General features: G+C 39.7%; 1 protein-coding gene across 2 annotated transcripts; it reads right to left on the minus strand.

Annotated features, from left to right (window-relative positions):
• Nucleotides 1-8,597: 8,597 nt before the first annotated feature.
• Nucleotides 8,598-25,027, minus strand: tbx5a (T-box transcription factor 5a). 2 transcript variants are annotated; one of them, XM_041059161.1, is made up of 8 exons: nt 24,884-25,027; nt 24,008-24,102; nt 22,445-22,564; nt 21,328-21,475; nt 14,814-14,966; nt 11,641-11,732; nt 9,884-10,116; nt 8,598-9,190 (listed from the first exon to the last, which is right to left on the minus strand). In XM_041059161.1, exons 1-8 carry the CDS (start codon nt 25,025-25,027, stop codon nt 8,598-8,600), a joined length of 1,578 nt encoding a protein of 525 aa, XP_040915095.1. The 2 variants fall into 2 exon arrangements, with proteins under 2 accessions (XP_040915095.1, XP_040915094.1); XM_041059160.1 differs by having other exon boundaries at nt 24,866-25,027.
• Between the last annotated feature and the right edge of the window lie 2,257 nt (nt 25,028-27,284).

Raw genomic sequence — 27,284 nt, forward strand, 5'->3', positions numbered from 1 at the left:
CTAACCTTTGTTTACTTGTTTATTGCAATGTTTTAATTCTAATTAGCTGCCTGTATGAAAGCTACTCCTCTTCTTGTGGTCAAGAGACTATTAGACACAGAAAACAAACAACTATATGATACATAACTAATTAAAAATTGGACAGACCATTTTTAACACATTTGGACAATCAATTAAAGTCAATCAGTCAAATTTAATTCCATTTTATTGCAATGTGGATGTCATTTTTATAGTTTTGGTTATGATAAAATTGTACTCAACAAAGTAACAGTTTAATGAGAAATCATATATCTTGAAGGAAGAACTGACATTAGGTCAAAACTGAAAAATTAGCTGAATAGTTGTAATAAATTGAATTATCCCTTAAGGTCCTTTTGTAGTCATTTCAAACATAAAAAACATTTAAACTATTCCAAGTTTCTGATTGACTGTCAGAAGACTTCTCTGTCATTTTATTGCTCTTTTATTACTATTATTATCTATAATAACCGTTTAGTGTTTTATATCTGTTCTGTTTTGTGTGACAACAAAGTAACCTGCAGCTGCATGGTAGAGATCTTCCCAGGACAAAGCAGATAGAGATGTTTATACTGAAACAGTCCAGCATGCTCAAGATCTCAAAGTACTGACACAAGTCTTAATGTGTTCCATATGGGGAAACTACTACCCAGGTGGAAGAGAGAAAAGATTGCTGTCTACCTACATTCTGTACCTGTAATTCCCACAGACTGAGCGAGGAATGGAGGGAGCCTGGCCACAGTGCCTTATCAGCTCTAATGATGAGAAAGCTGGAGGCCATTTTCCAGCTGGGCCCAGCTTTGACATTGAAATGCTTATGTTCTACCCTGCCCAGTCTCTCCATGACAAGGATGGATGGGACTTCTGCAATGTTAACCATCCATTCAAATCTGATATGATGGCTTTACTGAGCAAATGCTATAATTTCACTCACTCTTGGTTATCTTCCATGTAGAGCTGAAGTTGAAAGCAGCTTTTTGGTTAAAAATGGTCTGCCATTGCCAGACAGAATCAAACAAAATCCTTTTTGTTTGATGAAAACATAATGTTAAAATCAAATCCTGATTAATGCAGGCTATGATTAAAAAGTGTCTCCACCAAGATGCAAATGTATAATTGATGAACAGATCTGTGTTCTTTGCACCAAACTGGATAGTGTGGTTGGTACAGCACAATATTTCACTCAGCTGAATTGGCTTTTGGGATAAGAACTGTTGCACAGTCATAATTTACCTGTCATGGAAAGACATCTGTAAATTGATTTGGCCCAGAATCACACAGAGTTTCTCAGTATTCTTTTACACGATAAAAACAATTTTTCTCAACAGTGCCATAATCTGTTTCTTGTCAGATGACAACCTTTTCAGATGAAAGTGAAATGAGACTCTGTTCCTTCTCTTCTCTTTCCTTTCTGTCCTCATATCTGTTTTATAGTGTTTTGGTCTCAAAACTATGCCATGTTGTTAGTTTTATTATTAAAAATGTCAGAAAGCGGAACTTTTAAGTCCCTCAGAATAATTAATGGCTTTAACTTAAATTTGCTTTGCAGTTCAGTTCAGTAGTAGGGTGCATATTACCGTAAACCTGTCCTCCTCAGGTCATGGAAAAACAAAATTTATCCTGGTATAAAAAAAATAAGTTTAAATGTTTGTTTTTGAGGTTTTATTTTGTCTAGTTAATCCAATTCCTAAGCATTTACAATGCTGCACTATATGGACTAGATCTCCATGAGAGCGTGGATCAGAGGAGGATCATAAATGATTTGTGCTGATTAGAAATGCAAACATTTTTAGTTTTTGAGGTCTTTTTGGATTTTATTAAACTCCTTATGGTCCATTTGTGGACTCTTGTTTGGTTCTGTATTTTCAAGTTCTGCTACTGACTCCTGATTTTGTTTTGCATTTCTTGCTTTATGTTGAAGACACGTTACTCTTGTTTTGATTTCTTGAGTTTTGGTATTTCCAGTTTCATTATCAAACCCTATTTCTAGTCTATTTTCTAGTACTTGTCTTTGTCTGGTTTCCTGCCTTTGTTGATTGCCTGCCTCACCCTAATGTGAATCACCTGTTGCCAATTTACCCCAGTGTATATAAAGTCTTGTTGCTCCCCTGTCTCTTTTTCAGTTTGTCTGTCCGCGTGTTTGTGACTGAGTCTGTTCCTGTTGTCATGCCCGAGTTTGTACCTGTATCCCTGCCAGAGTTGAGCAGGATTGCCTTTTATTTTTTTTACCCTACATGAACACGAGTTTTGATTTCCTGGCCTCACTGACTTTCTGCCAGTGATTTTGTGTTGAATTAAAAAACACTGTCACTAATCAGTGTGCCTAGAGTGTCTGCATTTGGGTCCTTCCCTTGTGTTTCTGGCCACAGCATATAACAATTATCATCCTGCGGGAAAATGCATTTTGTTGTGAGCAGACCAGTCGTTATGAGATTTAACACAGAGTGCAGTTTACATAAGTGTACATAACTTCAAAGTTACTCTGCTACCGTATTGGACACAGCTTAACAGCTTTTACACCACTTTCTAGCTCTGAGACACTGTCTGGTTCTCACCCTGTCAACACTGCACCATCCCTGTCTGCCTGCCCCAGAGGACGCTCCCTGCCCTCCCCCTTCTCCTCCTTCTCTCTTCCAAATACTCTGGCCAGGAGTGGTGCTGAAAGACTGAATGGTGGGAGATGGAGGGGTCTGTGCTCCCATTTCAGCGCTCCTGTCCCAACCCGACTGTGGAGGCAAAAACTGTCTGCTGTGCGCAGATGCAGATTTCCCATCATGGTGATGCATGTCTCCGTTGATATGGTGGATGTCTTTACATGAACCAGAAAATGTGTTATCTGATGGAGGGCTCTCCTAATTCCAGACCGACCTCCACTACCATCCCGTTACAAGCCTCAGGCCAGGCATCAAACATCTGCCCTGGGAATGTGTCAGTGTGCGCTAGACTTTATTTTATCTTCCAGCAAGAGCAATATTAGCATTTGCCTCCTTATGAGGACAGCCCAGATGCTCTGTCGATTGAGGCCGAGCCTGGCGCCTCTTTATTAGAACTGCATGGAGAATCACAATCCTGTGGTTATTAGGAGAGCTCACCTCTTTGTCCCTTCCTCCTTTAGTCTTTTTAAGCTTAGACAGATCCCAATGACAGTGATGTCTTAGCCTGTTGTCTGAAGGCTTTTGAAGGGGGGCTCCCACTTTCTAATGAAAGACCTAAAGTTGCAACAGTTTGACTTTTCAAACAGATGTTTGTGACTCCTGCAAGAGATGGATTTGATTCTCTGAAACCCCTCTTTGTGCGAAGCACTCATCCATCTGTGGTGATCTGTGTTTCAGTACATCTTAATAAAGTAATCCCCCTCCCTCGTTTTTCTGGCCCTAGGAATGCTCTTGTTCTTGCACTCTTCTCTTTTGTCATGTGGGGCACCCAGACTATGATTTGTTTAGGTTTCAGATTTAAGGTTGACTGAGGCCATGACTCATCATTACTCTGAGATGACTTGTTTTAATTTTCTTTCTGCTGAAGAAACAAAACTATGTAGGATTTACTGAAAGATTCTTGATGTAGTTATAAGGATTTCCTTGCCGTTCACTTGCACTTGTTCTCACTTAACTGTCGACATATTGTCATAAACAGTTCTCCTAAAATGCCAATTTTTCTTCCACTTCATCATATTCAATCAGTTAGTAGAAAAAAACATTGCTTCTTTCTGTCCTATCTAACCCTATCAGTCCAGGTATGGCAAAGATATACACTTATAATCCAAATAAACCAGCAATGTACCAGTGTGAAGTTTCATTCATCATCCAGGCTTTCCATTCATTAGACATTCATTTGTTTTCCTTCTGACATATCACCAGACTTTCAACTGCTGACCATGATAACTGAAGCAGTGGCCAAAGGTTCCAGCTCCTCCCTTTGAAAAGCTGACCTGTTCTTTAAATGTTTAAAGAGCCTATTGCATCATCGGCCCTCGCCCACACATGCATGTTTGGGTGAATCTGAGGGGGATGCATGGGGGTGGGTGTTGTGATACATCATGTGTTTAAGCAGTGGATGGGAGGCCCGGGTTGTACGAGGTTAATGACTGGCCCTCTCTGTGGGCTGTGCCGGCTCTCAGAGAGGATAAGACTGGCGGTGTAGGGGCATCTGGAGCGCAGGGGTCACATCGCTCACATCAAAGCAGGCTGGGGAGTCTAGGTCAGTGTGTTTGGCCATGGGGTGGTAGAGAGGGAGAGTGGAGGGGTGGTTGGAGGGATTGGGAAAAGGATCACGGGGAGTAAAGGAGATGAAGAGGCAGATGGATGGGTAGAGACAGTGAAAGACAAATAGAAGAGAAACCAAAAGACTGTGAGGGTCAAGTAATAAGCGGAAAGGGAAATGGACAATGTAGGGTTAGTCATTTTCTGTGACTCACCTTACATTATTCATATTCACTTTCACAAGTCTTTCTGCACTGTGTGAAAATGTCCATAAACAGAGCCAAGATAAAGGAGCTGATTCAGTCTCATACTTCGTCTACTACTGTACATACAGTATATTACATGACACCACTTCTATTTTAAAAAAAAAATCCGCTGTGCAACCTTGTTGTGGGCTACTATAGGATATTTTAAAATACAACCCACCTTCCACCTCAGGTGCCCACAGCCTGAGAACCTGGCTCTGTGTGTTGCAGGTTTGACACGAAGGTGTTGTTGCTTGTCCTTTGTATGTATGTTAGGTTTTCTTGCCGGGGGGATAAACAAGTTTGACGCACCTGCAGCTGCAGGGCTGATCTCTGTGTCACCCAAGCGACAGAACATCCTCCTCAGAGGTGATAGAAGCCGTCCTGACCAGAAAAGCCTCCTCCTCCTCTCCACTCTGCCCTTGATGTAGGCAGGGGTAAAACGGAGTTTTACCCCTGAATTTTTACACAATAGACCTTTTTCCACAAAAGACAGCTGATTTGACATAATTGGAAAAGACTTCACACTGCAGATAAATTTCCGATATCTCATCTGATCACAGCATGAGACAACTGCTGCTCTTTGTGGGAAGATTTTCTTTTTTAGCATATTGCACTTGTGGCCACTAGGGGTGTTGAGCACATATATGGATGTAACTTTAATACCAAAGCTTTAAAATTGCTTTTATGAATCACCATTGTCCACAGTGGAGAGTTAGAGCTCTGTTGTCAGCTCAGCCGTGACACACAGTACATTACCTCCTTGTAAAAAACGTATTAAACGACAGAAACAATCTTGTTTCATATCATAACTGTTGCAAATAGTTGGTGGCTCAGCCATTCCCCTTACAAACAGTGGTTGTGTGGTCCTAGTTTTGTTCTGAACTTAATGAAACAGTTTGAACCAGCAAGAGAATGAATGCACTTCTGAATTGAAGCCAGTCAGAATCAGATGTCAATGTTGCCGCAGTACGAACAGTAACTCCCTGGTATAAATATGTGCTTTGATCACTTGGCTGAAAGTGAAAGAATGATGCAGTCAGTGACCACAGCTAGGCCAGAAATACAACATTTAGATTTTTACACATTTGGCAGACACTTCTATCCAAAGAATCTTATTTAATTACAAGTGACACATCTTAGTGTCCTTGGTTTTGCCCAGGGACACTTTGGCATGTGGACAAGAGGAGCGGTGGATCGAATCACCAACCGTGCAATCAATGGACAACCCGCTGTACCACCTGAGCCACAGCCACCCTCAAATATGATTCAGAAATGAGTGCAGCAGTTGTTATTTACTCTAACATTGGGTTTAACACACTAACACAGACATGCACGACCAAGAGATTTATCAGGGGTGGTAGCTCTTCAGGAGTACAGGGTAGGGCGGTTGTCCAGACTGCAGACACTTAATCTCGTGGATTATCTAAGGAGTAGAGGAATGCTAGGCTGCAATTACTTGCTGTCAGCAAGTGAATCTAAAATGATGTTAATTCACGTCTGTCACAGGCAAACAATGTTTGATTCACAAATACAAACTGTCCAGTTCATATCAAATATGATTTGTCTCACCCACACAGGTGCGACTAAGCTATTAGAGTCCACGAGGGTCCAAGTCCACTGAAAAATAATGAAAATAACCTTTTTATGGCAGAAAAAAAACATTAATCAAGAAGAGACAAAAGAACGATGTGCTAATGTTTTTAAATTTATTGCAGGTATTCTGTTATGTACATGTTTATTTACAAAGTTATTCATGTGTTTCAAACTTATTTTGATACTTTTTGACAGCTGTCTAGTAATCTCCTGTTTTCTATATAAGTATGATTAGAAAATCCTATAAACAATCATAAAAAAACGGCTATAAAAAAAGAAACTGGACCTTCTATCTTTGATACATGCAGAAGCAGGTTGATTTACATAATTGAAAAATAAATACTATTGACAACATTCTATCGACTACAAGCATTTTAAAAATTAGCCTTTGTCCACATGTAAAACATACCTCTAACATACACTCATTTGTATAGTGAAACTGACCTTTTCTTTACAACGTGTATAGAGTAACTTTTGTTTGCTTTTTCAAATTTACATTCTATGTGGTGTCCAAATGCTACAGGTGTCCAAATTTACATGTTGATTTAGTTTGATTGTTAGAGAAGTGCCATTTTGAGGATTAATACTGAAAATATGAGAGCACACACATTCACTGGGTACAACATGAGACTGCATGAAACACACAACCAGAGCTTATACACAGATTTTAAAAAAAAAACAAATCTTCAAAAAATTGTAGGGCTGTTATGTCAGAAAGAGGGCAAAATTTGTATGGTGTTTTAGATGCAAAGACCTAAATGATCCAGAGCAACAGTCATTTCCCCACAAAGGATGACCAACATTTCTGTATACTAATGGTTACTGTCAGGCTACAATCCAAATAAATAATAAGCAGTTTCTTTCCCCTCAATGTCACATTTAGAGTTAAAACCATGTCTTCCTTGTTCTTGCAACATAATTTGTAAAAAGTCATGACACATTTTATTTAGGTGCCAACTGGAATGTTTTCTCTTTTGTATTATTGCTGTTTCCTACTGTATGATGACTTCAGTTTAAATTACTTTTTTTCTTGTGGATAAGAAAATTAGAATGAGGTATAAAATTGCAGATTTTACATACTCTTTATTGATTAAGGTTATTTTGGCCACTTGGGGGCAGAGGAACTCCACAACAAGGTGACAAACCCACAGCCTGACATATTATCACCTTATAAAGTTGTAATGTGTGCAACACATTGCTTATTTACACATACAATAGACAAAGAGAGAAATATACGTTCATTTGGTTTTGTGTTTCTGTCCACCTGATGATTAGAGGTCTGATTAACTCATATATCCACCAGTAATTAGCTTCATTGTTAGTGTAAAATTTTGATTAGTGGACAGGGATATTGAACACCATTCATTTGGTGTTCTTATGACAGCTTACATACTTCCAGCTTTACTATTTTTTTGCACCCAGTCTTGTGCCAGTTCTTCCATAATGGGGGAACTAGACAATATTTCGTTGCAACAACTTCAAAGTGTTGTATTGCTGGAATGTCCACATTGTGAAATGGCAGTGTGGTTGTGTTACTACACTGGAGTGCAGTGCACCCTGCAAACTGATTATTATTATGTGTATTAGCTTATTATTGTAAATCTTTGATTGTGATGGTAATAACTGGGAAAATAAGCTCTAGGTTAAAAATCCACAAATACAGTACTCTTTAATGTTTATAACACTGTCTGCAAGAAGGGCGTCTACCCACAGAGTCTGTGCATGAAAAACTTATTGAAATGAAGTGCTGTCCTGCTTTAGACTTCTACTCTCATGTTTCTGTTTTGTGGCATTAAGATTAAATTTTTGACGTTCATGTAAATGAATCCAGCAGCAGGAAACCAAATAACCCTTCCAACAAATTTCAGAGCAAGCAAATTCACCAAAGAGCCACAACAAAAGCTCCCATTTGCTTATTTATTAAAAAAAAAAACTTATAGCAATTTTACTATAAAGTAAGTTGTTAACTACAAAAACTTAAAAGAAAAGGAGAACTCAGGCTAATGTGACAGAAGACAACGTCCTTTTTTTCTTTCTTTTTACACAAATTTGGGACATGAGTACAAAAGAAGAGTTTTGTACTAAAAAAATGATGAAAACATATTCCCTTGTCTCTGAAACATTGACATCCAAAAAACACCACTGCACGAAGACACAATCAACCAGGGGACTGGTGGCAAAGCATCTGAAGTATTTTTCTTCTTCTGATCTGTGTCTGTATTTCCACTGCGTTCTATTTGTCTGCACGCGAGAAATCTTTGCTTAAGTTCTGGTTCCAGCTCCTCTTTGTTCATTTTTATGTAAGTTTCTTTTAAGTGCAGATGCTATCACAACAGATTAAGTGATAAGATGCTCGCTCTCCTAGTCAACACCACCTCACCAATATCCACTGCTGTCAGTGAAACAACACTGATATTATTAAGATGAACAGCATCTCTAAAAATATAAATATAAATTCATCGAAAACCCTGCCTCATTTTGGTCCTTTTTTGTTTTTTCCTTTTAATATTTTCATCTGTTGAGGGTGAAAAAAACTCTTTTAGCTGTTCTCGTTCCACTCTGGCATGATGCTGACACTATGTACAGTGTGGTACTGGTGTGGCGATAATGTACGTGGGATGCCGTGTGTGTAGAGGTACTCGTTTCCCTGTAGGCTGGCTGTCGGCGACTGGATCCCAGCCCCAGGACTGCACTGGCGGCCCAGAGTCTGGTGGGTCATGGAGCTCTGGTACATGGCTGCGTGGTGGCCGTCACCTAGCTGCGGTGAGGCGTGGCCCCCAACTCCGCCAAGTCTGGACACCAGAGACCCTGAGGTGAAGTGAGCGGAGAAGTGCTGGTATGGCAGCCGCTCCATTGGCTGCATGGTGGTGACAGAGCAACTCCCATAGGGTGAAACGCTGGCCCAAGTGTTGCAGCTGATATCCTCCAAACTGGGAACAGGCTCAGCTCCCTGTGATGCGCTGGCGTACATACAGGCCTGTCGCTGGCTAGATTCACTGCGGTAGGGCCCGCCGGCCAGGCCGAGGCTCTGGGCGTAACCAACAGGACGGTAGTAATGGTCCTCCTCACTGGACGAGCTCTCTAGGTAGGCTTTCTTATAGCTGTGCTCACCTGAGTGACAGTCATCCTCCACTGTGGGAGTTAAAAACAGTGTTACTCAGTTGTTATCTTTCAGTTATGTAACATCAAAAAATGTAAAGTCACTCCATGTCACTAACTTTGACAAACCTTTTTGGAATGTTGTTGGAATTATTGTCTTTTCATTTTGTTTATTAACACCAAAATAAATGATTAATTTCTTCTATTCTACTACTATGTAAGTGATTATTCTAAAAACAAATACATTTACATGCTTTGTAATTAAACGCATAACGTTCAAGTAAATTTGGCTTCATTTAACTTGTAAAAACCATATATAAACATAAGGCAGCATTAAAAAAAACTATCAGGCAGGAGACCACATGTATTTTTGAGTACATTGTACATTTGAATTAAATGTGAGCAGTTTGTGCTGTTTCTTAAAAAAATAAATACACATTCAACACAATTTTGTATAAAATCTAAATAAAAACAGTTAAAAACTAAGTGAAAAAATATTCATATGGAGAGCGTCTTTATATAAAGAAGGTAACTGTAAAGTTTGTACCAGATTAGAGGGCAGCTTAATAATAGCATCCTTAAAGGGCATTAACAGCAGTAGATATGGACACTGGCTGCTGTGAAGAGTCGATCTGTCATCTTCTTTATGCATCAGTGTCTCCCATATTTAACAAAATCCCTTACACACCATCACTGATTTCAGCCTTCTAGAGTAGAGTCTCCTACCTTTCCTCTTGATGCAGTGGTACTCCTGGCTGTGCTCGTGTGGCAGTGGGTAGGAGCCCGACTGAGGCAGCATGTCCTGTGAGGTGCTTGTGACCCCGTTCTCACAGTGGGAGTACTGGGAGCTCAGGGTGCTCGGGGTGCCCATGCCCTGGACCTCCCCGCTGAACGGGCTCTGGCTGGAGCCCACCCTCTGTCGCACTGTACTGCGAGGCACTACTGGATACTCCTTGGTGCTATGTCCAGACAGACACACACACATACAGTTACAGTTGTTAGTAATTACTTGGAACTGACCTGAAATATCATTACACATCATCATCTGTTGTTGTGCATGTCAAAGACTGAACTTGCTGTGAACAGTTTAATACAAAAACAACAAAATTAGTGGTTTAATCCTGCACTTTTCCTTAAATTCTACAATTTGTTCTCAAAGAAAACTACATTCCCCATGTGTACGTTCTCACACAGACTCAGGACACACAGAGAGACACTCCTCTGGGAAAAACCCTTTCCAGTGAAAATGCCAGCATGTATTTCACCCCTATTAATCCACAGGATCCATCAATAGATCATTTTGCTACTTTTGCTTCTTTGATTTCAGGGATTGCTTCAGCTGAAACAGTGACCTGGTTTTGCAATAAGCTCTCCCTTCAAAATTGTAACCAAGAGCAGACGTGCATAGCTTACTGTACTTGGCAGGATTGGACAATGGCATGTAAGATTGATCGTGTGGCTTGGACTCTCACCAAGCTCTATATATTTGCAAGTTTTGATAGGTGAAATGCATTTCACTTAAAACGTCGTATTATCTTGTGGCACGCACCTACTTAAAGGAACTTAACGTGTGTCTGATACAATCAAGCCTGCTGTTTTTAAAAACTACTTGAAAGTATAGAAATCAAACCACTGTCCAGGGATTTTTCTCTGCAGCACAAATCATGACATTAATCTGAAACGCTTAATTACAAAGACCTTTATTCTGTGGCTCAGAAGGAAGGTTATGGGAAGGAAGCAGAATTTTAGCACCTTGCGGGAACGCCAAACAGCTTTTCCAGTTTGGTATGATTTGGGATTTCTACATTTGAAAACACACGTCTGTTTTGGCTGCCCAAAGGGGGTTGGGGGTGGAGGGGTGGGGGGCTGTGAGTTTCAAAACCAGATTTTGTCCTTTGAAAAAGTGTTTTCCACGCGGTATGGACTCCATCCCTCATCTGGACTGAATAACAGAGAGAAAGAGCAATGTGGTCGTGTACTGCCTTGGCTGTCGGACCGAGCGATACCACCAGTTCAGCACACATGCATGAACACACACACACACACACACACAGCAGATACATAGGCAGTTGGAACATCCTGGTAGAAAGAGCTGTGAGGAAAGGAGATGTTGCAGTTGTGTTTCAGAGGTTCTGCCAGATCAGCCATAAAAGTCTTCAGCATGAAAACTGGCTGAAGATCAAGAACTACACTTACATCACAGAAAATAACACTCATAACTGGCTTGCGCTGGGGTGATTGAAGGATTAAAGTGGGGCTTGTTAAGTGACAGTGTGACCGGGTTGTCAGTAATGCCTCCCTAATTGCGGTAACATTTATCTACTCATTTGACATCACTGAGTTTATGTCAGCATTTCCATGTATTAGGGCCGGGGATCAATTAAAGAAATAAATTACTGTTACATTATGGATATGCACATACTCCAAAAATGAACAAGAGGCCTTTTTAAAAAAAACTTGCATAAAAACATTTCTGTAGCTACCTTTGCATTCTGGACATCCGGTGCAGTTCCATATCATCACTTCCACGAAAACCTTTTGCAAATGGGTTGTTCTCTATCTTCAGCTGGGTTATCTGAAAGAGCAAACGCACATGACATTAGTAACATACAACATATAATAAAAAGTATTTTATTGTGCAGGTTGTTCTGCGTCATTACAAGATCTTCAGCTATGCAGTATTTTAAAAAGTTGTATGGCCCCATTAAAAAGGAACACACACACACTTGTATCAATATTTTAGTCCTAAAAGAGCAGCTATTTAAATGCAACAATTTACTATACACTAGGCTCTCACAATCGACAAGTCCTATTCAGCTTGAGGCTTTTATGATGACAGTATTACAACATGTTTTTGTGGAGCTGAGTTTTGAAGTTTTTTTGGATGCAACAAACTGCTTACAAGTCACCCAAGAGAATGAAACAATAGATCATAGTTCTCGAAACCTAAGATGCTTTTAGGGATCCTAAGCTAAACAATTCAATAAACGCATGTCACAGTAAGACATATTTTCATTGCACAATTTATAATGTTACATTTGATGGTCTCTGGTTTAGTAGATAGTTGGCGCATGCTTGACAGATGCAAATATTATGATTTATTATACAACTTTGTGTTTTGTTAAAATTGTCTTCTCCAGTGTCAAACAACAAAAGCGCCGAATTTGTTTGGAGAGCCGCCCCGAAACAGTGAGTGAATCCCAAAGAGGTTAAACCCAATCCAGGGATATCCCTCTCATGAGCAGTGGTTTCTGGCAGGTAATTAGTTGGCAGCTCTCGTGTGCTTCCAGCTTTCTGACAAGACTGGAGGTTTGTCTGCACGCTGGCTGACACTTTCACCAAACCTTGTAAAATCTCCCGTGTGACACTTTGCTAGCGTCTCGTTAATGCACGCAGCCTGGCAGAGGATTTGCATATTGTTTCATCTTTGTGAAAGTTTGGAATAAAAAGTTCAGAGCCCCCGCTGCACTCTCTTTACCCTCTGCAAGCGTTCCAGGAAGAAATGCAGCTAGACAAATAATTACCCATTCCAAAGTGATAGCCTGAGTTCAGTTTACAGAAAAAGAAGTAATGTATTTTGCAAAACACATGTGAGTTCTCCTACTGACTGGGCTCAGAGGATGGAAACAATCACAGCAGAGAATATGAATTCTGTTAAAAGCAATTTAGGAATAGACTCAGGACAATTGGGCTAAATTCATTCACAACTTCAAAGAGTGTGTCCAAACTATGCTCATTAAAATAACTGAGGCCTATATAAACATATTGCCAGATGCTTTGCACTGTTTTAGCTTAAAGAAATGAAGTACTTAAAATAAGATTCATTAAATATGTGACCTGGATTCATCTTTTTTTTCAGTTTGACAAAATTCTCAGGAAAATATTACTTCACAAAACACAGTTTGAAAAAATGTTTTAATTACAGCTGTGACAGGAAAGACTTGAAACCAAACACTGAGCATTTTCGTTAGCTGAGAGTCTAACAGGTGAATTGGACACATGCCTGCAGCTCAGATTGCTTTAGCAGATGTGAGACTGTTTGATTAGACAGTTGTGGTAACGCGCCTGGAAATCAGAAATACTTGTTTTTCTGCAGGTCTGGAAAGCCCCAATAATTAGCCCGGGGTTACGGTCTCAGCCCCCAATAACATGTTTGAGAAATAATGAATGGTTTCTACAGAATGTCGGTCATTTGCGCTTCCTGTTCCCAGAAGCGCGGAGACTTCGGATTGGCTGCGGGGACATTATGAGCTTTCGCCCCCTTTCTCCCATATTCCCCAAACTAAAAACATATAGGCCTACACGGTTAAATGATGTTAAACAGACGCTGTTTACAGATATATGCAATCCCGAGATTTTTTTTTCCCGCCCAGAAATTTGGACAGAGTCAATACTGAGTTTTATTTCAAGACCAATTCAAGTGATAAACAACTGTGAGGCTCGAGAATTCAGATACATTTAACTTTCCTTAAATGTTATTAGAGGCTTTTCTTTTCCAAAACCCGAGAAAAGCTTCCAGGATTTCAGATTTAACAACCTGGAAAACAGTAATAGAAAATTAAATATTTATTTACTATTCAGTAACGTTACAGGTTATTGCACTGTCAAACTAAAAAAGAAAAAAAAAATCAGTATATTTATTTTTAATCAACATTTGCCGTTTTATTTTATTCTGTTTTATTTATTTATTTATTTACTTAAAAAGAAATAAAGCAGTTTGTAACCTGCAGCTTTATGTTGCGCATCTATCTCCAACACGCAAAGAACAATTTGGACAAATAAATGAGATTTAAATATATTAGATAAATTACAGATTATAATAGATTAGACATAATCCAGTAATGTTAATCAAGTTAATATAACATCCGCTGCTTTTCTAACACTGTAAAACTTAACAGCACCACATTTTCACTAAAGAACAAATACACAATAATAACTATTTTAAAATGTTTCGCAAAATAAGATCAACTTATTATTATTATTATTATTATTATTATTATTATTATTATTATTATTGTTGTTGTTGTTGTTGTTGTTGTTGTTGTTGTTATTATTATTATTATTATTATTATCATTATTATTATTATTATTATTCGCCAGAGGAGTATCCGGTTTATCAGCAGCTTGTCTCACTATACAAAGTGTTGTAGGTCTGTAACTTGGAAAAAGTCTCTTGAGGTCAGACGTCGTCTAGTCTATCTGCAGCTTTCCCTCGTCTGTCAGTGACTCAGTGTGGTATCAGAGATTTTCAGCTGACAGTGACAAGGCTTTACTTTAACCTCACAGAGAACCGTAACTTTCTTTGCCTCTCCTCCTGCAACCTGCAGATCCAATCTGCCGCAAGGAGCCCCACAGAAAATGGGCAAAAATTCAAACGGAGTCTTGTTTGTGTGACAGGATTAATTATTTTGTTTTTATGATTTGTGAGAGAAGTCAGACCTTTACAGGCCTAAACTACATTTGTATCGGCCTGTTTTAAAAAGTGCAATAGTCCTGTTTGTATGTCTGCTGTTTTCCCTTTGCCTTCCATGAAACATTGTGAAAATTAAATCGCCTCATAAAATACGCCTTGCATTTAAAGCAGCCTGTTTACTGTCTCAGACTGCAGTAAAAACAACACAAAACAAAATCCTAGAGTAGCCCATGAAGGACTTACCTTATGGTTTTGATAGGATGTGACCGCGATGAAGGCGGTCTCGGGGAAGACGTGAGTGCAGAAGGCCGTGTTTTTGGAGCCAAAGCCGTTATTTTCATCCGCCTTCACAATGTGGATCCTCGGCTGGTACTTGTGCATCGAATTTAAAATGATCTACAGCAAAGAAAACGTGTTAGATTAGTGTTAGATACTTGAATGCATGTTGTCACAACAAAGTTTGTTTAAAAAAAAAAAAAAAGCCAGGAGTCACAGCAATAACTACACACAATAACTTTTTCTTCGGGCCTGCTCGGTGTAGAAGATTGAAAAAGTGAAGCTCAGTTACTTTGTCAATGTTTTAGAGCTGTGTGGAGAAGTTTAAGAATGAAATACACACACACACACACAAACGAAACCCTTATGTATCCCCTCAAACCTTGTTTTGACGACATGCATCATATCTCTTATTGGAAGTTACAGTTGTTGATGATCATATTTTCTATATTTGCATTTAAGATCTAGACACCGCAAAGCCCATAGGCCAAGATCTCGCAAAAACATCTCAGTGCTCAGTTCCGGTACTTTTCCATTATAACAAGTACCAACGTGAAAAGCAAACATACTGTATACAAGACATGGTTGAGTACAAAGACAATGATTAACAGAGAACAGAGAAATTTATTGAGATGAATTTTGCATGAATTCAGACACTAAAAGCAAACTAAATAAATAAATAAATAAAATCCGTTAACATCACATAATCTCAATAAGTCAAATTAACCTTAACCCTTTCAGTCAAAAACTGCATAACTATATGTTTTTTGAACAAATTACATTTTTGACCAAAGATAAAAATTAAAGTTCAAACTGGGACCTGCACAGTTATTTTGTTTTTGGTAGAAGGACTGCTCCTACCTTTCTGCTCATTTAAAGAAATAAAGAACTTGTTCTATTTCATCTTAAAAACTGAAATACAACTTTGTGCAGGGGACTAATTCACTATATTGCCCTGTTGTTACCACGGTAACAGTCATACAAGTAGATGAGCAATCCCAGAACAGTAATAGACTGATAAAAGCATGTCCTCTCCCTTATTGCCCCTCTAAGCTGACTAACGTAGTCTGTGCTAAGTGATCACTACTACCAGTGGCTAGCTTGGCGACATTAAGACGCGGCCCACACAGCTGAACTTGAGCCTTGAACTTCTCTTTTGAGGCCCTCTCATCCGTGCGCCTTAAGTCTAATTGTTTTGACGGAACAGGGGGTCATGGTCATCAGGCTCGAGGAAATCTAATGGTTTTTATTTTCACCAGATCGGCTTACATTTAAAGATTAAAAAACAGGGCTATTTTTTTCTTTCTTCCCCTCCTCTCAACTCCCCCCTTTCCTTTTTACACCCAGCTACCCCCACCTTTCTGTCCCATAGGCATTCCTCTTATCTGTTATCTCAGAAGTTGTTTTTGTACCTGCCTTTCACTGCCAGCATGAGAGGAGACAAGGGATCGCCCTGACCTCCAGTACCTGTGGGGGAATCCTGGAGTATTACACAGACATAACCCCAAGTCCTTTCTTAGAGCCGAGTGAACCATAGAGGCCTACATAGATGATACAATAGTCATCCATTATTCATTTCCAGTTGAACTTGATCTCATTTCATGGTACAATAGGTTTTTGCAATGGGCAGAAACTGGGTAAAAATGTGTTACAACTGCCTGAGATGCAACTTGGAGATGCAAGATGATTTAATGGAAGTTACTGATGTGGTACAGAGTGGGTCAGGGTTCTAACCCTAACCCTGACTTGCAAATGGAAAATCAGCTTTTACAAATTTTACAATATAAAACAAAACCATTTGCAATAAAGGGATTTAGGGATGCATACTTGAGAACAATTTTATCAAAAAGTGAGTCCGAGACTGAAAAAAAAAAAGTAAAATCTTGCTGTTGTATTCCTAATAACTTTGTTTTGATTTTCATATTTAGGAGTGGGATTGTATTGGCCACTGTGCGGTAAAGTTATGTCACTGCACAAATGAGCTATCAAGCAGCACTTTCATTCTGTTTGGTTCATAAAAGAGGCTTTAACTTTTTATGAAAGAGCTTTTCAAAACAATCTGAACACAGTGCAGAGAAAAAGTAGGTTAAACAAAACATTTTCCCATGCATGCATTCGTTGCTGGTTTACTTGAGGTCTGCAGAGATACATCCAAGATTGGGACACACCACAACAACAAGCCCATCAATACACACACGTCGTTCACCACACAACACGGCTTTAGAAGCTAAAAATGTCTGCCACTGAGACACGTTAGAAGTTGCATGGAAATTTTTAAGTGTATATTTCACCCTGGAAAATAGTATGGTCCACTGACTGTGGGTTCCCAAAGTCCAGTATGTGTGTTAGTAGGGGGGTTGTGGGGGTAGGGATGTAGCTCTAGACCACCCACTGGGGCCCCCAGCACACGCCTCGTCTCCCTGGCCCAGCCGCTGCCCTGCTTGGGTCTCAGTATCTCTGTAACCCCCCCTCCCGCCCCCGCCAGCCTCTGGATGATAGTATTTAATGATAGTGAGGGATCACTTTGGGTCTCGTGCCGCTGCCCTTTGCTTTCAAGTTCCACCACATCAGAGAGTTTCCCCGAGCCTCGGGATTACCAGGCTTTGTACACCATCATCTACTGCTCATCGCACACTGCCATTCAAATATAAACAGTGCGATCCTCACACTCCGCCCTCCTGGCCAAAACATGTGTGGGAAGACAGGGAGACGAGTGCAGGAGCAAAGTGAGGGGGGAGATGAATAACACTGAGAAATATTCTCAGAGTTGAGAGCAAGATCAAAGCGAAAGCTGCAGCTTGGTATGAAACCTGAGACAAAAACAAATGATTTTTAGAAATTCAAGAAAACAACACCAATTTGCTTACTTTAATCCTTAACAATGAGACCACAGCATTACTGGAGTGCTTTAAGAAGTATTCAGAAAGATACTTCCTTACAAGTAAAAGTTCTGCAGTCAAAGTATTATTTATCTACAAATACTCATACGCTGACTGCTTAATGAATGTATTAAAAATTAAGGAGAATGTTCCCCTCCAGAGTAGTATGTTTAAACTGTTGGATTATTATTAGCAATGGGTTAAGCTGTAAGCTGAATTTTAAGATGAAACGCATTTAAACCAACCGCTGATCACCAGTGTTGTAAATTGAAAAGTACAAACTAACTTCTCCAGTCCCTATACAGTAAATGTCTAATAAATGTAATGTATTAAAAAGTGCAGTATTTCTGTATATAATGCAGCGGAATAAAAAGTATAAAGTGGCATGAAATTAAAAGTACTCAAAATAAAAACAGCTCAAAACTGTACTTTAGTACAGTGCTTTAGTAAATGTGCTTTGTTACTTTCTACAACTGCTATATTAAACCACATTATCCTCAACCATACCCCAACTGTAAGTAACATCAACTGTGTGGAGAGACGAACCTTTACCTTAAGACAAGGATCAATACATAAAATACTGGCATTTTCAGTTTCTTACAAAATGTATTTGCGTTTGCAAATAAGTTGTATATGAGAATAATTTTTGAAAAACTAGGTTGCACTTAAACTGGCTGAAATACGATTAATCTGAATTAAAAAAAAAAAAGTCTGCGCAATTAACCCTGTACACAAGCACTGATGGGGCTTAGCTTCCCTTGTTTCCTATCAGACTCCTTCGCAACGGTCCTGAGCTGTGAGCTCGGCCCTGCTCAGTCCGCTGACATGTGTCTAATTACCAGACATTTCTAGAGAAAAACGTCTGCTGTGGGCCTGTCCCGAACTGTTCCAATCTACATCAGCAATATGTTTTGGTCTCATGTCTCACTGCTAGTAATTATAAATCATCTACAAGTTATTTCAACCAGCTGGACCAACAAGCTGATGGAGTAGATTTCTGGCCAGCCACCAGCATTTCATTTATGAATCCCATGGTGCTGTCTCCCAGCACAAAAGAGGGCGAGCCAGGAACCACTGCAACCAATCAAAAATGCACTTTAACCCAAAATTTACAACACTGCTCACATTCCAACTGAGCTCCAGTTTCATTTCACCAGCTGGGCTTTGGCAAGGCAACAATCACTATAGGTGCCATGTGGATAGATAGTGGCTTTTTGGACTTTTGTGTGTGTGTGTGTGTGTGTGTGTGTAAGAATACACATATGTATTTTTTTGCTTTGGTAACTCTCATTTTAGATTCAGAGCCACTGAAACAGATGAGTATAAAAGAAGGAACACTGCTTAAAGTACACGTAGACATCAAGATAATTGTTAATCTGTGTTCAGTGGGCATGATGACTGGAATACATGTAATAGTTAATTACTATAAGATTTAAATATAAGACTAGGTTTTCATTCCTGCTGCTTCTTGATGACATATATTTGCAACAACTCAAATAAACAACTTTTCTCTCGTTGAACCTTATTCAGTTTTACACCCCTAATTAACATTTGCGGAATACTTTTAATAACCTCAACTGAGTTCTCTTTCTAATGTTTTTCCTTCTAATTTAACCTCTGTCCTTTAAAACAGGGCTGCTATTGATGTGCCTTCAGCCAGCGTCATGATTGTTTTTTTTTCCTTGGGCCTGTTAGTAAGAAAGCTAATTGTGTGACTATTCCGTTTCTACAACAAGACATCTAATTAGGCCTCAATGCACCCATCAACTCAAAATTTTATGGAAAACCTGCCGCCAACAGGCTTGTTTGTAGCCCGAAAACACGTTGATGAAGTAAGTGATGTTTGTGTTTTCTGTTTTGGGTAAGACAGGAATCACAAAAGCCTGGGGCCAGATATTGAGTAATGAGGAGTTAAAGTTAGGAAATGGGCACCATGCAGTCCCTCACTGGTAAGGGGGATGTGGGAGGGGTTAAATTGCCTCTTTCCTTTTTGCTAAGAAGTGTCCAACTGCTCCCCTTCACTTATGAAAGCAGGCATCCAGGAGGTCTGCAACTTTAATGCATCTAGGGGGTGCTATAATAAACCAGAGCAACAAAAAGGTTCCAGGATGCTGCTATAACAAACATGTTATTTTACTTTGCCGTCAAGGCTGGCAGGATGAAAAGAGTCTAAATTCAAATGATGATTCTGTTATTAATATTTGAAATTTGGGTTTTCTCCAAAAAGCAGCTTCATGTAATGGAGCCTCATTAGAACATTTTTTGTACTACTTTGTTTTTACTGTGTGCAAATTAGGCCCAAAGGATCATTTATGATGTCTATTGTACATCATTAAAGAAAACATCATTTGAGAGCACATTTAAAACAAACTCCCTTTGCCAAGGTCTTTATTCACTTAGCTGTTTCTTGAAAACAAAACTCTATGTAGGGAAAAATTAGCGTCCTATTGCATTTTTCAGAAATCATGTTTTAAGAACATCATTTGATTTAAAAAGTCCCATTTTCTGTCCTTTTCACCAATCTTTATTGCATTTTGAAGTCAAAGAATTGAACAAAATATGGGAAACATAATTCCTTTAAGAGATTTATAAAGTCCATATTTTTGTGAGATTTAAAAATGTCATAACATTTTTTCTGACAGAAAATGTGTAAAAAGATTTTTAATGCATTTTGAAAGATAAATCCTTAGATCTATTTACTAAATGTTTGTTCTTTACAACACCTTCAACCATAGTTTCAACAAAACTCCCCAAACTCTTTTCTTATTTCTTGTCTGTAAATTTTCTAAACCAAAATCCTTTCTCAAAACCCCAGAGCAGACGCAAAAAAATCTAATTTGTATTAGAAAAAAAATGCAAAAATAGAGGAAAATTGAAAGATGATAAAATTAAACAGCAAACTATTTTAAATTAGAAAGTAGCAAAAATGTATGAACTAAACAATTTGTGTGATTAAGTTTTAGTACCGAATATACAACTTTGCATATTCAGAAAGTCTCCAGCGAAAATTAATAGAAACTTTACAACACAACAAAACTTCACGAGAGCAGTGAGTTTATGGGAGCTGATGTTGGAGACGTGCAGGAGCAGCTTAAACTAGGGTCCGTTGAATTTTTTAAGTAAATTTAACAGACAAAGTTCAGCCTTAATGACACCTAATCACGCAAAATTACAGCTGTTTAGGAAAGTAAGTAGGGTAAGGGCGCAGCTAAAACTTTTCTTTTTTTTAAGATTGTGATCTTTAAATTCTAAATTGCAAAAGATTTAAATACCTAATAACTAATACTTAAAATAAACGTGTATTTTTTAAGTATAATGTAAAAATAACACATGTATAATAATAATAATAATAATAATAATAATAATACTTAGGAAACACTGCCACAGTGCCTCCCTGTGATAGTTTGTAATGTCCTGTTTCATATTTGGGAGTCGCCTTAGAGTAAAGCCGCATCCACACTGCTTGAAGTGCCACTAAGCATCAAACCACGAGAAAAATAACATTTCTAAACTTGATTGAAACTGATCAATGCAGTGCCAGGTTATTATTACACTGACAGAGACAGGGTGTAATAGTATAGATGATAGGCCTAGGCACCTACGTGTCCGAACGGGTCCAGGTGGTTGTTGGTCAGTTTCAGCTTCTGGAAGGAAACGAGCTGCCTCATCCAATGCGCCCCTGTGGCGGGAGAGTCCGGATGAACGTAGAGCCTCCCGGGCATAGCGGGCTCTGCCTTCCCGGTCACAGACCTGATTCACAGCAACACAGTCGCACTGTTAACACATTGGACTGACACCCATATGCCAACTCTCAACGATCCAGGCGCACACACGCTGGAAGAGGTGGACCGTGTCCGCGGTGCCAAATGTTAATTAGACACAATTTTTCGTTATATGTAGGCTATTATCCCATTATTACAATTTTGAAAATCAGCTGAGGGAAATGACAATGGAATGAAAATAATAAAAATACATTTTATATCAACACATGTCGATCTAAAATAAATTTTTAAAAATAAAAAAATCCGTTAATTATGCTGTACAGTATTACTTTTACTTGAAACTTTGTATTAGAGCTTCTTTAAATTAAACAGATCAATGACTGTATTATTTATAATACTTTAAGAGGCCAGTTTCGGATTTTCAGTGGACAGATTAGAGCCAGAAGAAACTATCTTCCAACACTGTTAAATCAAGAGGAGAATTAGTTCCAGGACAGGCTTTGGACAGGTCATTATCGGCAGTATTGGCATGTGATTATCCTCTTTAAGTGTCTCTTCATTGAAAGGCACTGACCCAAACAAGGCATTCCTGACCAAGGTTAGAGAGATCGACATGACACTAAATAAATATGTTTGTGCTCCACTGTGAAAGAGAGCCTTGTTGCAATGCACGTATAGAGTGGTACAGTTTTAGGAAAAGTCATCAAACATCCATCAAACACCGAAAAGTCAACTCCGGCAGGGACGTTTCTCCCTGCTGACCACATTTCTTGGCAACCATTAAAAAACACACAGTTCATAATTCTCAGGGAATGAATAGGTTTACTTCCGATTCTCGTCCATCAGGACAACAATGTAAGATTTCCTGTTGGAGAAAACCCCAGAGAGAGGGAGTAGCTGCGACCCCCAAAACAATAACCTCCATTATAATCAAATGTCCTGCGCGTAAAAAAAAAAGTGATTGAGAATTCGTTTATTAAAATTATATTTTACATACCATTTATTGTCGGCGAATTTATATCGATGGTCGTCCGCAGGAACAACATCCATCAGGAGAATATATTTAGTTTTGGGGTTGAGTCCCGTGACCTTCACTTTGAAGCTGGGGAACATTCGCCTGTAAAGGACAAAGGACGGTTTATGGAGCTGTGTGATATTTCTGTCCAAGTGTGGAAAAAGAAGCAAAAATAGACGGCGGTGTGTTTTCATGGTTTTCTGTTCTGCAGTAGAAATCAGTAGAATTCACATCCAAATTTGACTCAGGAAATTATGAATGGAAACAAAATAAGATTTTCAAAATAAAACGTATGGCATTTTAATGGTCCCAGCTTTTAAACTAAACTAAAATAAAGTATACGGCCAGCTCACGTGGGATGGCTTAAAGATTCAGATAAACGCCTATATTTGGTTTGGAAAGGTAAAGGCTATTTTCAGGACAAGGCGGCGGGTCTGAGTGAGACCTGCGCATTATGAAATGTTTTCCACTCTGGGCCTTTTTTTTTTTTTACAGGATGCGTTTAGTAAATCATTTGGATATTTGCTATCTGTCAGACGGCAGAAGGAAAAAAATGTGAGTAAGGCTATGCAGTCTCACGAGTCAGAGGGAAGGCCGAAGACGCGGAAGATCAGCTGTGTAACATCATTTCACGCCAAAAACACGAGTGAAATGACTGACGGGAATATAATGGAGACTTTGTGCAGCTGCGAGAAAACAACTGCCTTCTGCCTGCGCCGGGGAGCACAATGAAATGTAGCTGTGTTAAATTATGAATGTTCATCATTTGTAATTCACACACGTGAGCCACCGACCATTTGACACGAGCAGACACCGGCGGTCATCATGCATGCAGGTTCACACTTGGCAGCTGCTGGAGCTGACAGTGAGACACATGTACAGTCCCTGTATAACACGTTTCATGCAAAAGTGTTGCAGGCAGGACGTGTCTGCATACAATTACACACAGGCACAGACACAGACACAGACACAGACACACACACACACACACACACACACACACACACACACACACACACACACACACACACACACACACACACACACACACACACACACACCAGATACATAGATTAAAAATAGAAGAACACATGCTCCTAAAATGAGTTTATTTCACTGAACGCAAGGAAATATTTGGTCGAACAGACTCATACTCAGCAGCATTTTACACCGGAGGACAGTTTTGTCCATTTGTGCTCTCAGGCTGATTGGTCGATGGTATTGCATTTCCCCAACAGGGCCACCCAGACTAAAATGTAGGCTATGCACTCGTGGTGTTGCAGAGCGCTAAAGCGTCCACCAGATGCTCTGTGTTTTTTCTGTGGTTCCTCACAGTGTATATTTCCAAATCCCCCACGCAAGAAAAAAAAATCCAATCTGGCCTATAGACCACATATTAGCTCACAAACAGGGCTAGATATAATCCATACACGTTAGTGGAGTGTGGAGCCTTATCAACAAGCAGACATGCAGCCAATAAAACTCTTGTTGTGATTAGTTTCCAGTCATAATAATGATAAATGTTTTTATAGTTTGGCATCTTACCTTCCGGCTTTGGTGATGATCATCTCCGTCCCCACCTCGTGAAACTTCATCCACAGTTCCCTCTCGTGCAGGTAGACTTTTATTCCCTCCATTCCCTTCAGAATAAAACACATCAGTGTCCATAGCAGAGCGATTTGTTGCAAAAGGGCCGACTTAAATCTTACTCACAGTCTCTCAAGGTTTTCAGGCCTGAAAACCTTGAGAGACAAAAACATCTGTCTTCGGCTGCAAAAAGTGAAATTATGAACGACTGGTTTGAAGTGAGATAATAATCTTAGATTTAAAAGAAAAATGCAAAAAAAAAAAAAGAAAAGTTGCAGCACATTCAACGCTAAGCAATAAATTATGTAGGATATGCAGTGTCAATGCTACCCTTGTATAACTACTTAATAACTTAACATCGGGCTGCACTCAGTCATTCTTCAGTCTGAAACCTGTTGGGCCTTAGAACACAGATTTAAACTAAACCCAATATAATAAGCCAGAGTAAGTGTCTAACGATGAGCATTTTCTCCTACAAAGCTTATCAGAAATATAGTCTCATATTCAGTCATAAAATCTTGCCTAAAATGCTTATTTTCTAATCAGTTTCTCGGAGCAACTCAGTTATACTCAACTTAAAACATTATTTTACTTTTTATTGGAACATCGGATCCAAGAAAAGTTAAATATGTGAGTAAAGAGATATTTTGTAAACTAACAGAATTTATCCGTCCCATTATCAGACATTTAATTTGTCTTAAGATATGTGTAAATGTTTTAGCATCCAAAGCAACAACTTAATACTCGGACGAATATTTATTTACTGTGAAAGTGTGACCTCGGTTTGCAGCCTGAAGCAGTGAGAGTGAGGCCTACACACTGACTGATACTGACCTGCTGGATGTAAGTTGTCTGTGATGATGGGGATTTGCTTGAGGTCCCGTTCTGTTTCTCTGATTTATTATCGCTCTGTACTTCCCTTGAATCCGAGCCACCGGGAGAGTTTTGGAGGCCAAAAGTCTCCTCTTGGTCCGCCATTACCGGAGCTCCGAAAACTACCGCCCCAGCTGGAAGACCCAAACAGATATGTCAGTGTGTGGAGCTGGACCTCCTTATTAACATTATTACATACTGATTTTTGAAAGTTTATATGCGCAGACAGACGAGTAAACCTTGTTACTAAGTGACCACAAAGTTTTTTCATTTCCAAAGTGCTAACTGCTTTAACGGCTATTAACTACAGCTCAGGGTGTAGACTTAACAGGAAAGAATAATATATTAACATATCGAGTTGATTTCAAATTGAAGTCTTTCAAAATAACAGCATGAATAATTGAAGCTATATTAAATTGTTTAAATGAGCTGAAGTCCCGGAAGCTTATGCCATGATTCTTGTGACAAATATAATCTATTTTAGGTTATTAACAAATATATCGTTTGAATAAGATGAATATGCGCTGTACAATCGGCAACATTATAAGAGTGATGTCTTATTTTGGGAGAACAAGGTTGCACATTGAGACAGGCTCCTCACTTTTAAGAAATACTATTTCCTATTCACGATCTCCAAAACAAAAGACATGAGCTTTATTGTTATATGGCAACATGGTGATGTCCAGAACAAAGTGAAACACACTGAAGACCCCCTCTCCAAAAAAGCCCCCAATCCTTTACAGTCAGACGGTGCCACTTCTGCAGAGAGCGATTCCTTCAGCGTAGAGTAGCCTTTACTACAATGTAAACCGCTATGAATTGCAATAACAATGAGTACACGTAGCCAGTTCAAAGCAGGATCAGCTTACCTAAAAAACAAAAACACGTCGCAGGCTGGAGCTGGACACAGCGGTGGCACAACAGAGAAACACCGTCTCTCGCCTTTAAACTGCGCTATGCCCCCGTCCCAAATCAGATAATCCAGGCGTTTTGCTCGATGAGGCTGCACAGAACCTCCATGAATCCTGCTTTCTTTCCCCCCTCCTCTCCTCTCACAGTTAGTCCAGATTTCCTACGAGCTGAGCAGCGACCGTGGAGATCTTCGCGGAGCTCGGTGACAGCCACTCTAGGCGCTCCTCGGTGCCTTATTTTACAGCTGAAGACCGTTTTGTGAGCCGACCCCGCTGATAGCACCAAGCCGTAAGCTGCAGCCGAGTCCCAGAGGAGCAGGTCCGTCACCTCCTTCTTCCCTCCTCTCTCTCTCTCCCAGTCCTCTGCCTTGTCAATTCCACATCTCCCTCTCTCTCGCGCGCACTCCCTCCTCTCCAGCCCTCCACTGCGCATCAATGACCAACCGTGCGAAGCGGAAGCCGAGTCCACGACGTAGACCTGGGGTGGGGGGTGGGGGGTGAGGGTGGGCTGAGGGGCTAGCCGGTGCAGGAATAGCATTGGTTTATACCCCAAATAATAATTCCTTCCAGGTCCCCACCCCAGGTCTTCTGATTTTTCCGCTTTAAACCTCCATAATCCCAGTCTGGTAAAAGAGAACCCATTCGATATTTGCCGTTTCATGCGCCATTATGGGCAATCTCATCTTCTCCAAAGTTTCAGCCTCCAGACAATGTAGAAAAAAGTTCATTACTCAGTATACCATATGATAAGCAGATATTGTAGGTAAACATGTTGTCTCTGCTCATGGCCGATGGAGTGGCAACAATTAATTGATTAATCGACCATGTGTCTTTTTGCCTGTAGCTCTCTTAAGGCCTGGGCAATTTCCGATGCCAATTAACGGACCGTTTGCTGAAGCAGGTTGTCTCTAAATGTTATGAATGAACCTTCAACTATCCCGTTATTTACCCCCCCAAAGACCAAGGCACAGAGCAACACGGCTCAGAGTGGGAGGACAAAAAAAGAGACTCCAATAGATTGGAATTGGATGTGTGAGTCTCCATGGGATAAAACCAAACCTGGGGCAGTGGATGTAAACTGTCCTAAGGCCTATGGCCTCACGCAGGTTTAGTCTGCACACGGCAAACCGGTTCACAGGACACTGGACTTCAGATTCTGACACTAGAGGATCACAGCAAACCGCCGCGATCTTCGGCCCGAAAAGGTCTCAAACCAAACTGTATGGAGCCACGTTTACAATGAGAGTGGTTAGATACACCACCACAGATGCTTATGTATCTGACCATAGATCACGGCAAAGACGTGCTAAACCATGCACTGCAAAAAAAAGACACTTTTTAATTTTACATTCAGACACAACAAGTAATCTGCCCTGTGGTGGGCTCGTTCGACATTTTCAATTTCCAAATTGATTTTTTCTTTTTTTTCTATGTGTGTTTTTCTTGAACTG

Source organism: Toxotes jaculatrix, chromosome 16 (genome assembly GCF_017976425.1).
Source record: "Toxotes jaculatrix isolate fToxJac2 chromosome 16, fToxJac2.pri, whole genome shotgun sequence".
Classification (NCBI taxonomy): Eukaryota; Metazoa; Chordata; class Actinopteri; family Toxotidae; genus Toxotes; species Toxotes jaculatrix.

Excerpts from the sequence above, each read along its gene's own strand:
- tbx5a (XM_041059160.1), bottom strand. The coding sequence starts at position 25,027 with ATGGCGGACCAAGAGGAGACTTTTGGCCTCCAAAACTCTCCCGGTGGC. Across the intron at positions 10,117-11,640 it reads CGGATGTCCAGAATGCAAAG|CACCAAGGAGTATCCAGTAG; the intron begins GTAGCTACAGAA and ends GTCTGGACATAG. Across the intron at positions 9,191-9,883 it reads CCACTGCATCAAGAGGAAAG|TGGAGGATGACTGTCACTCA; the intron begins GTAGGAGACTCT and ends TAACTCCCACAG.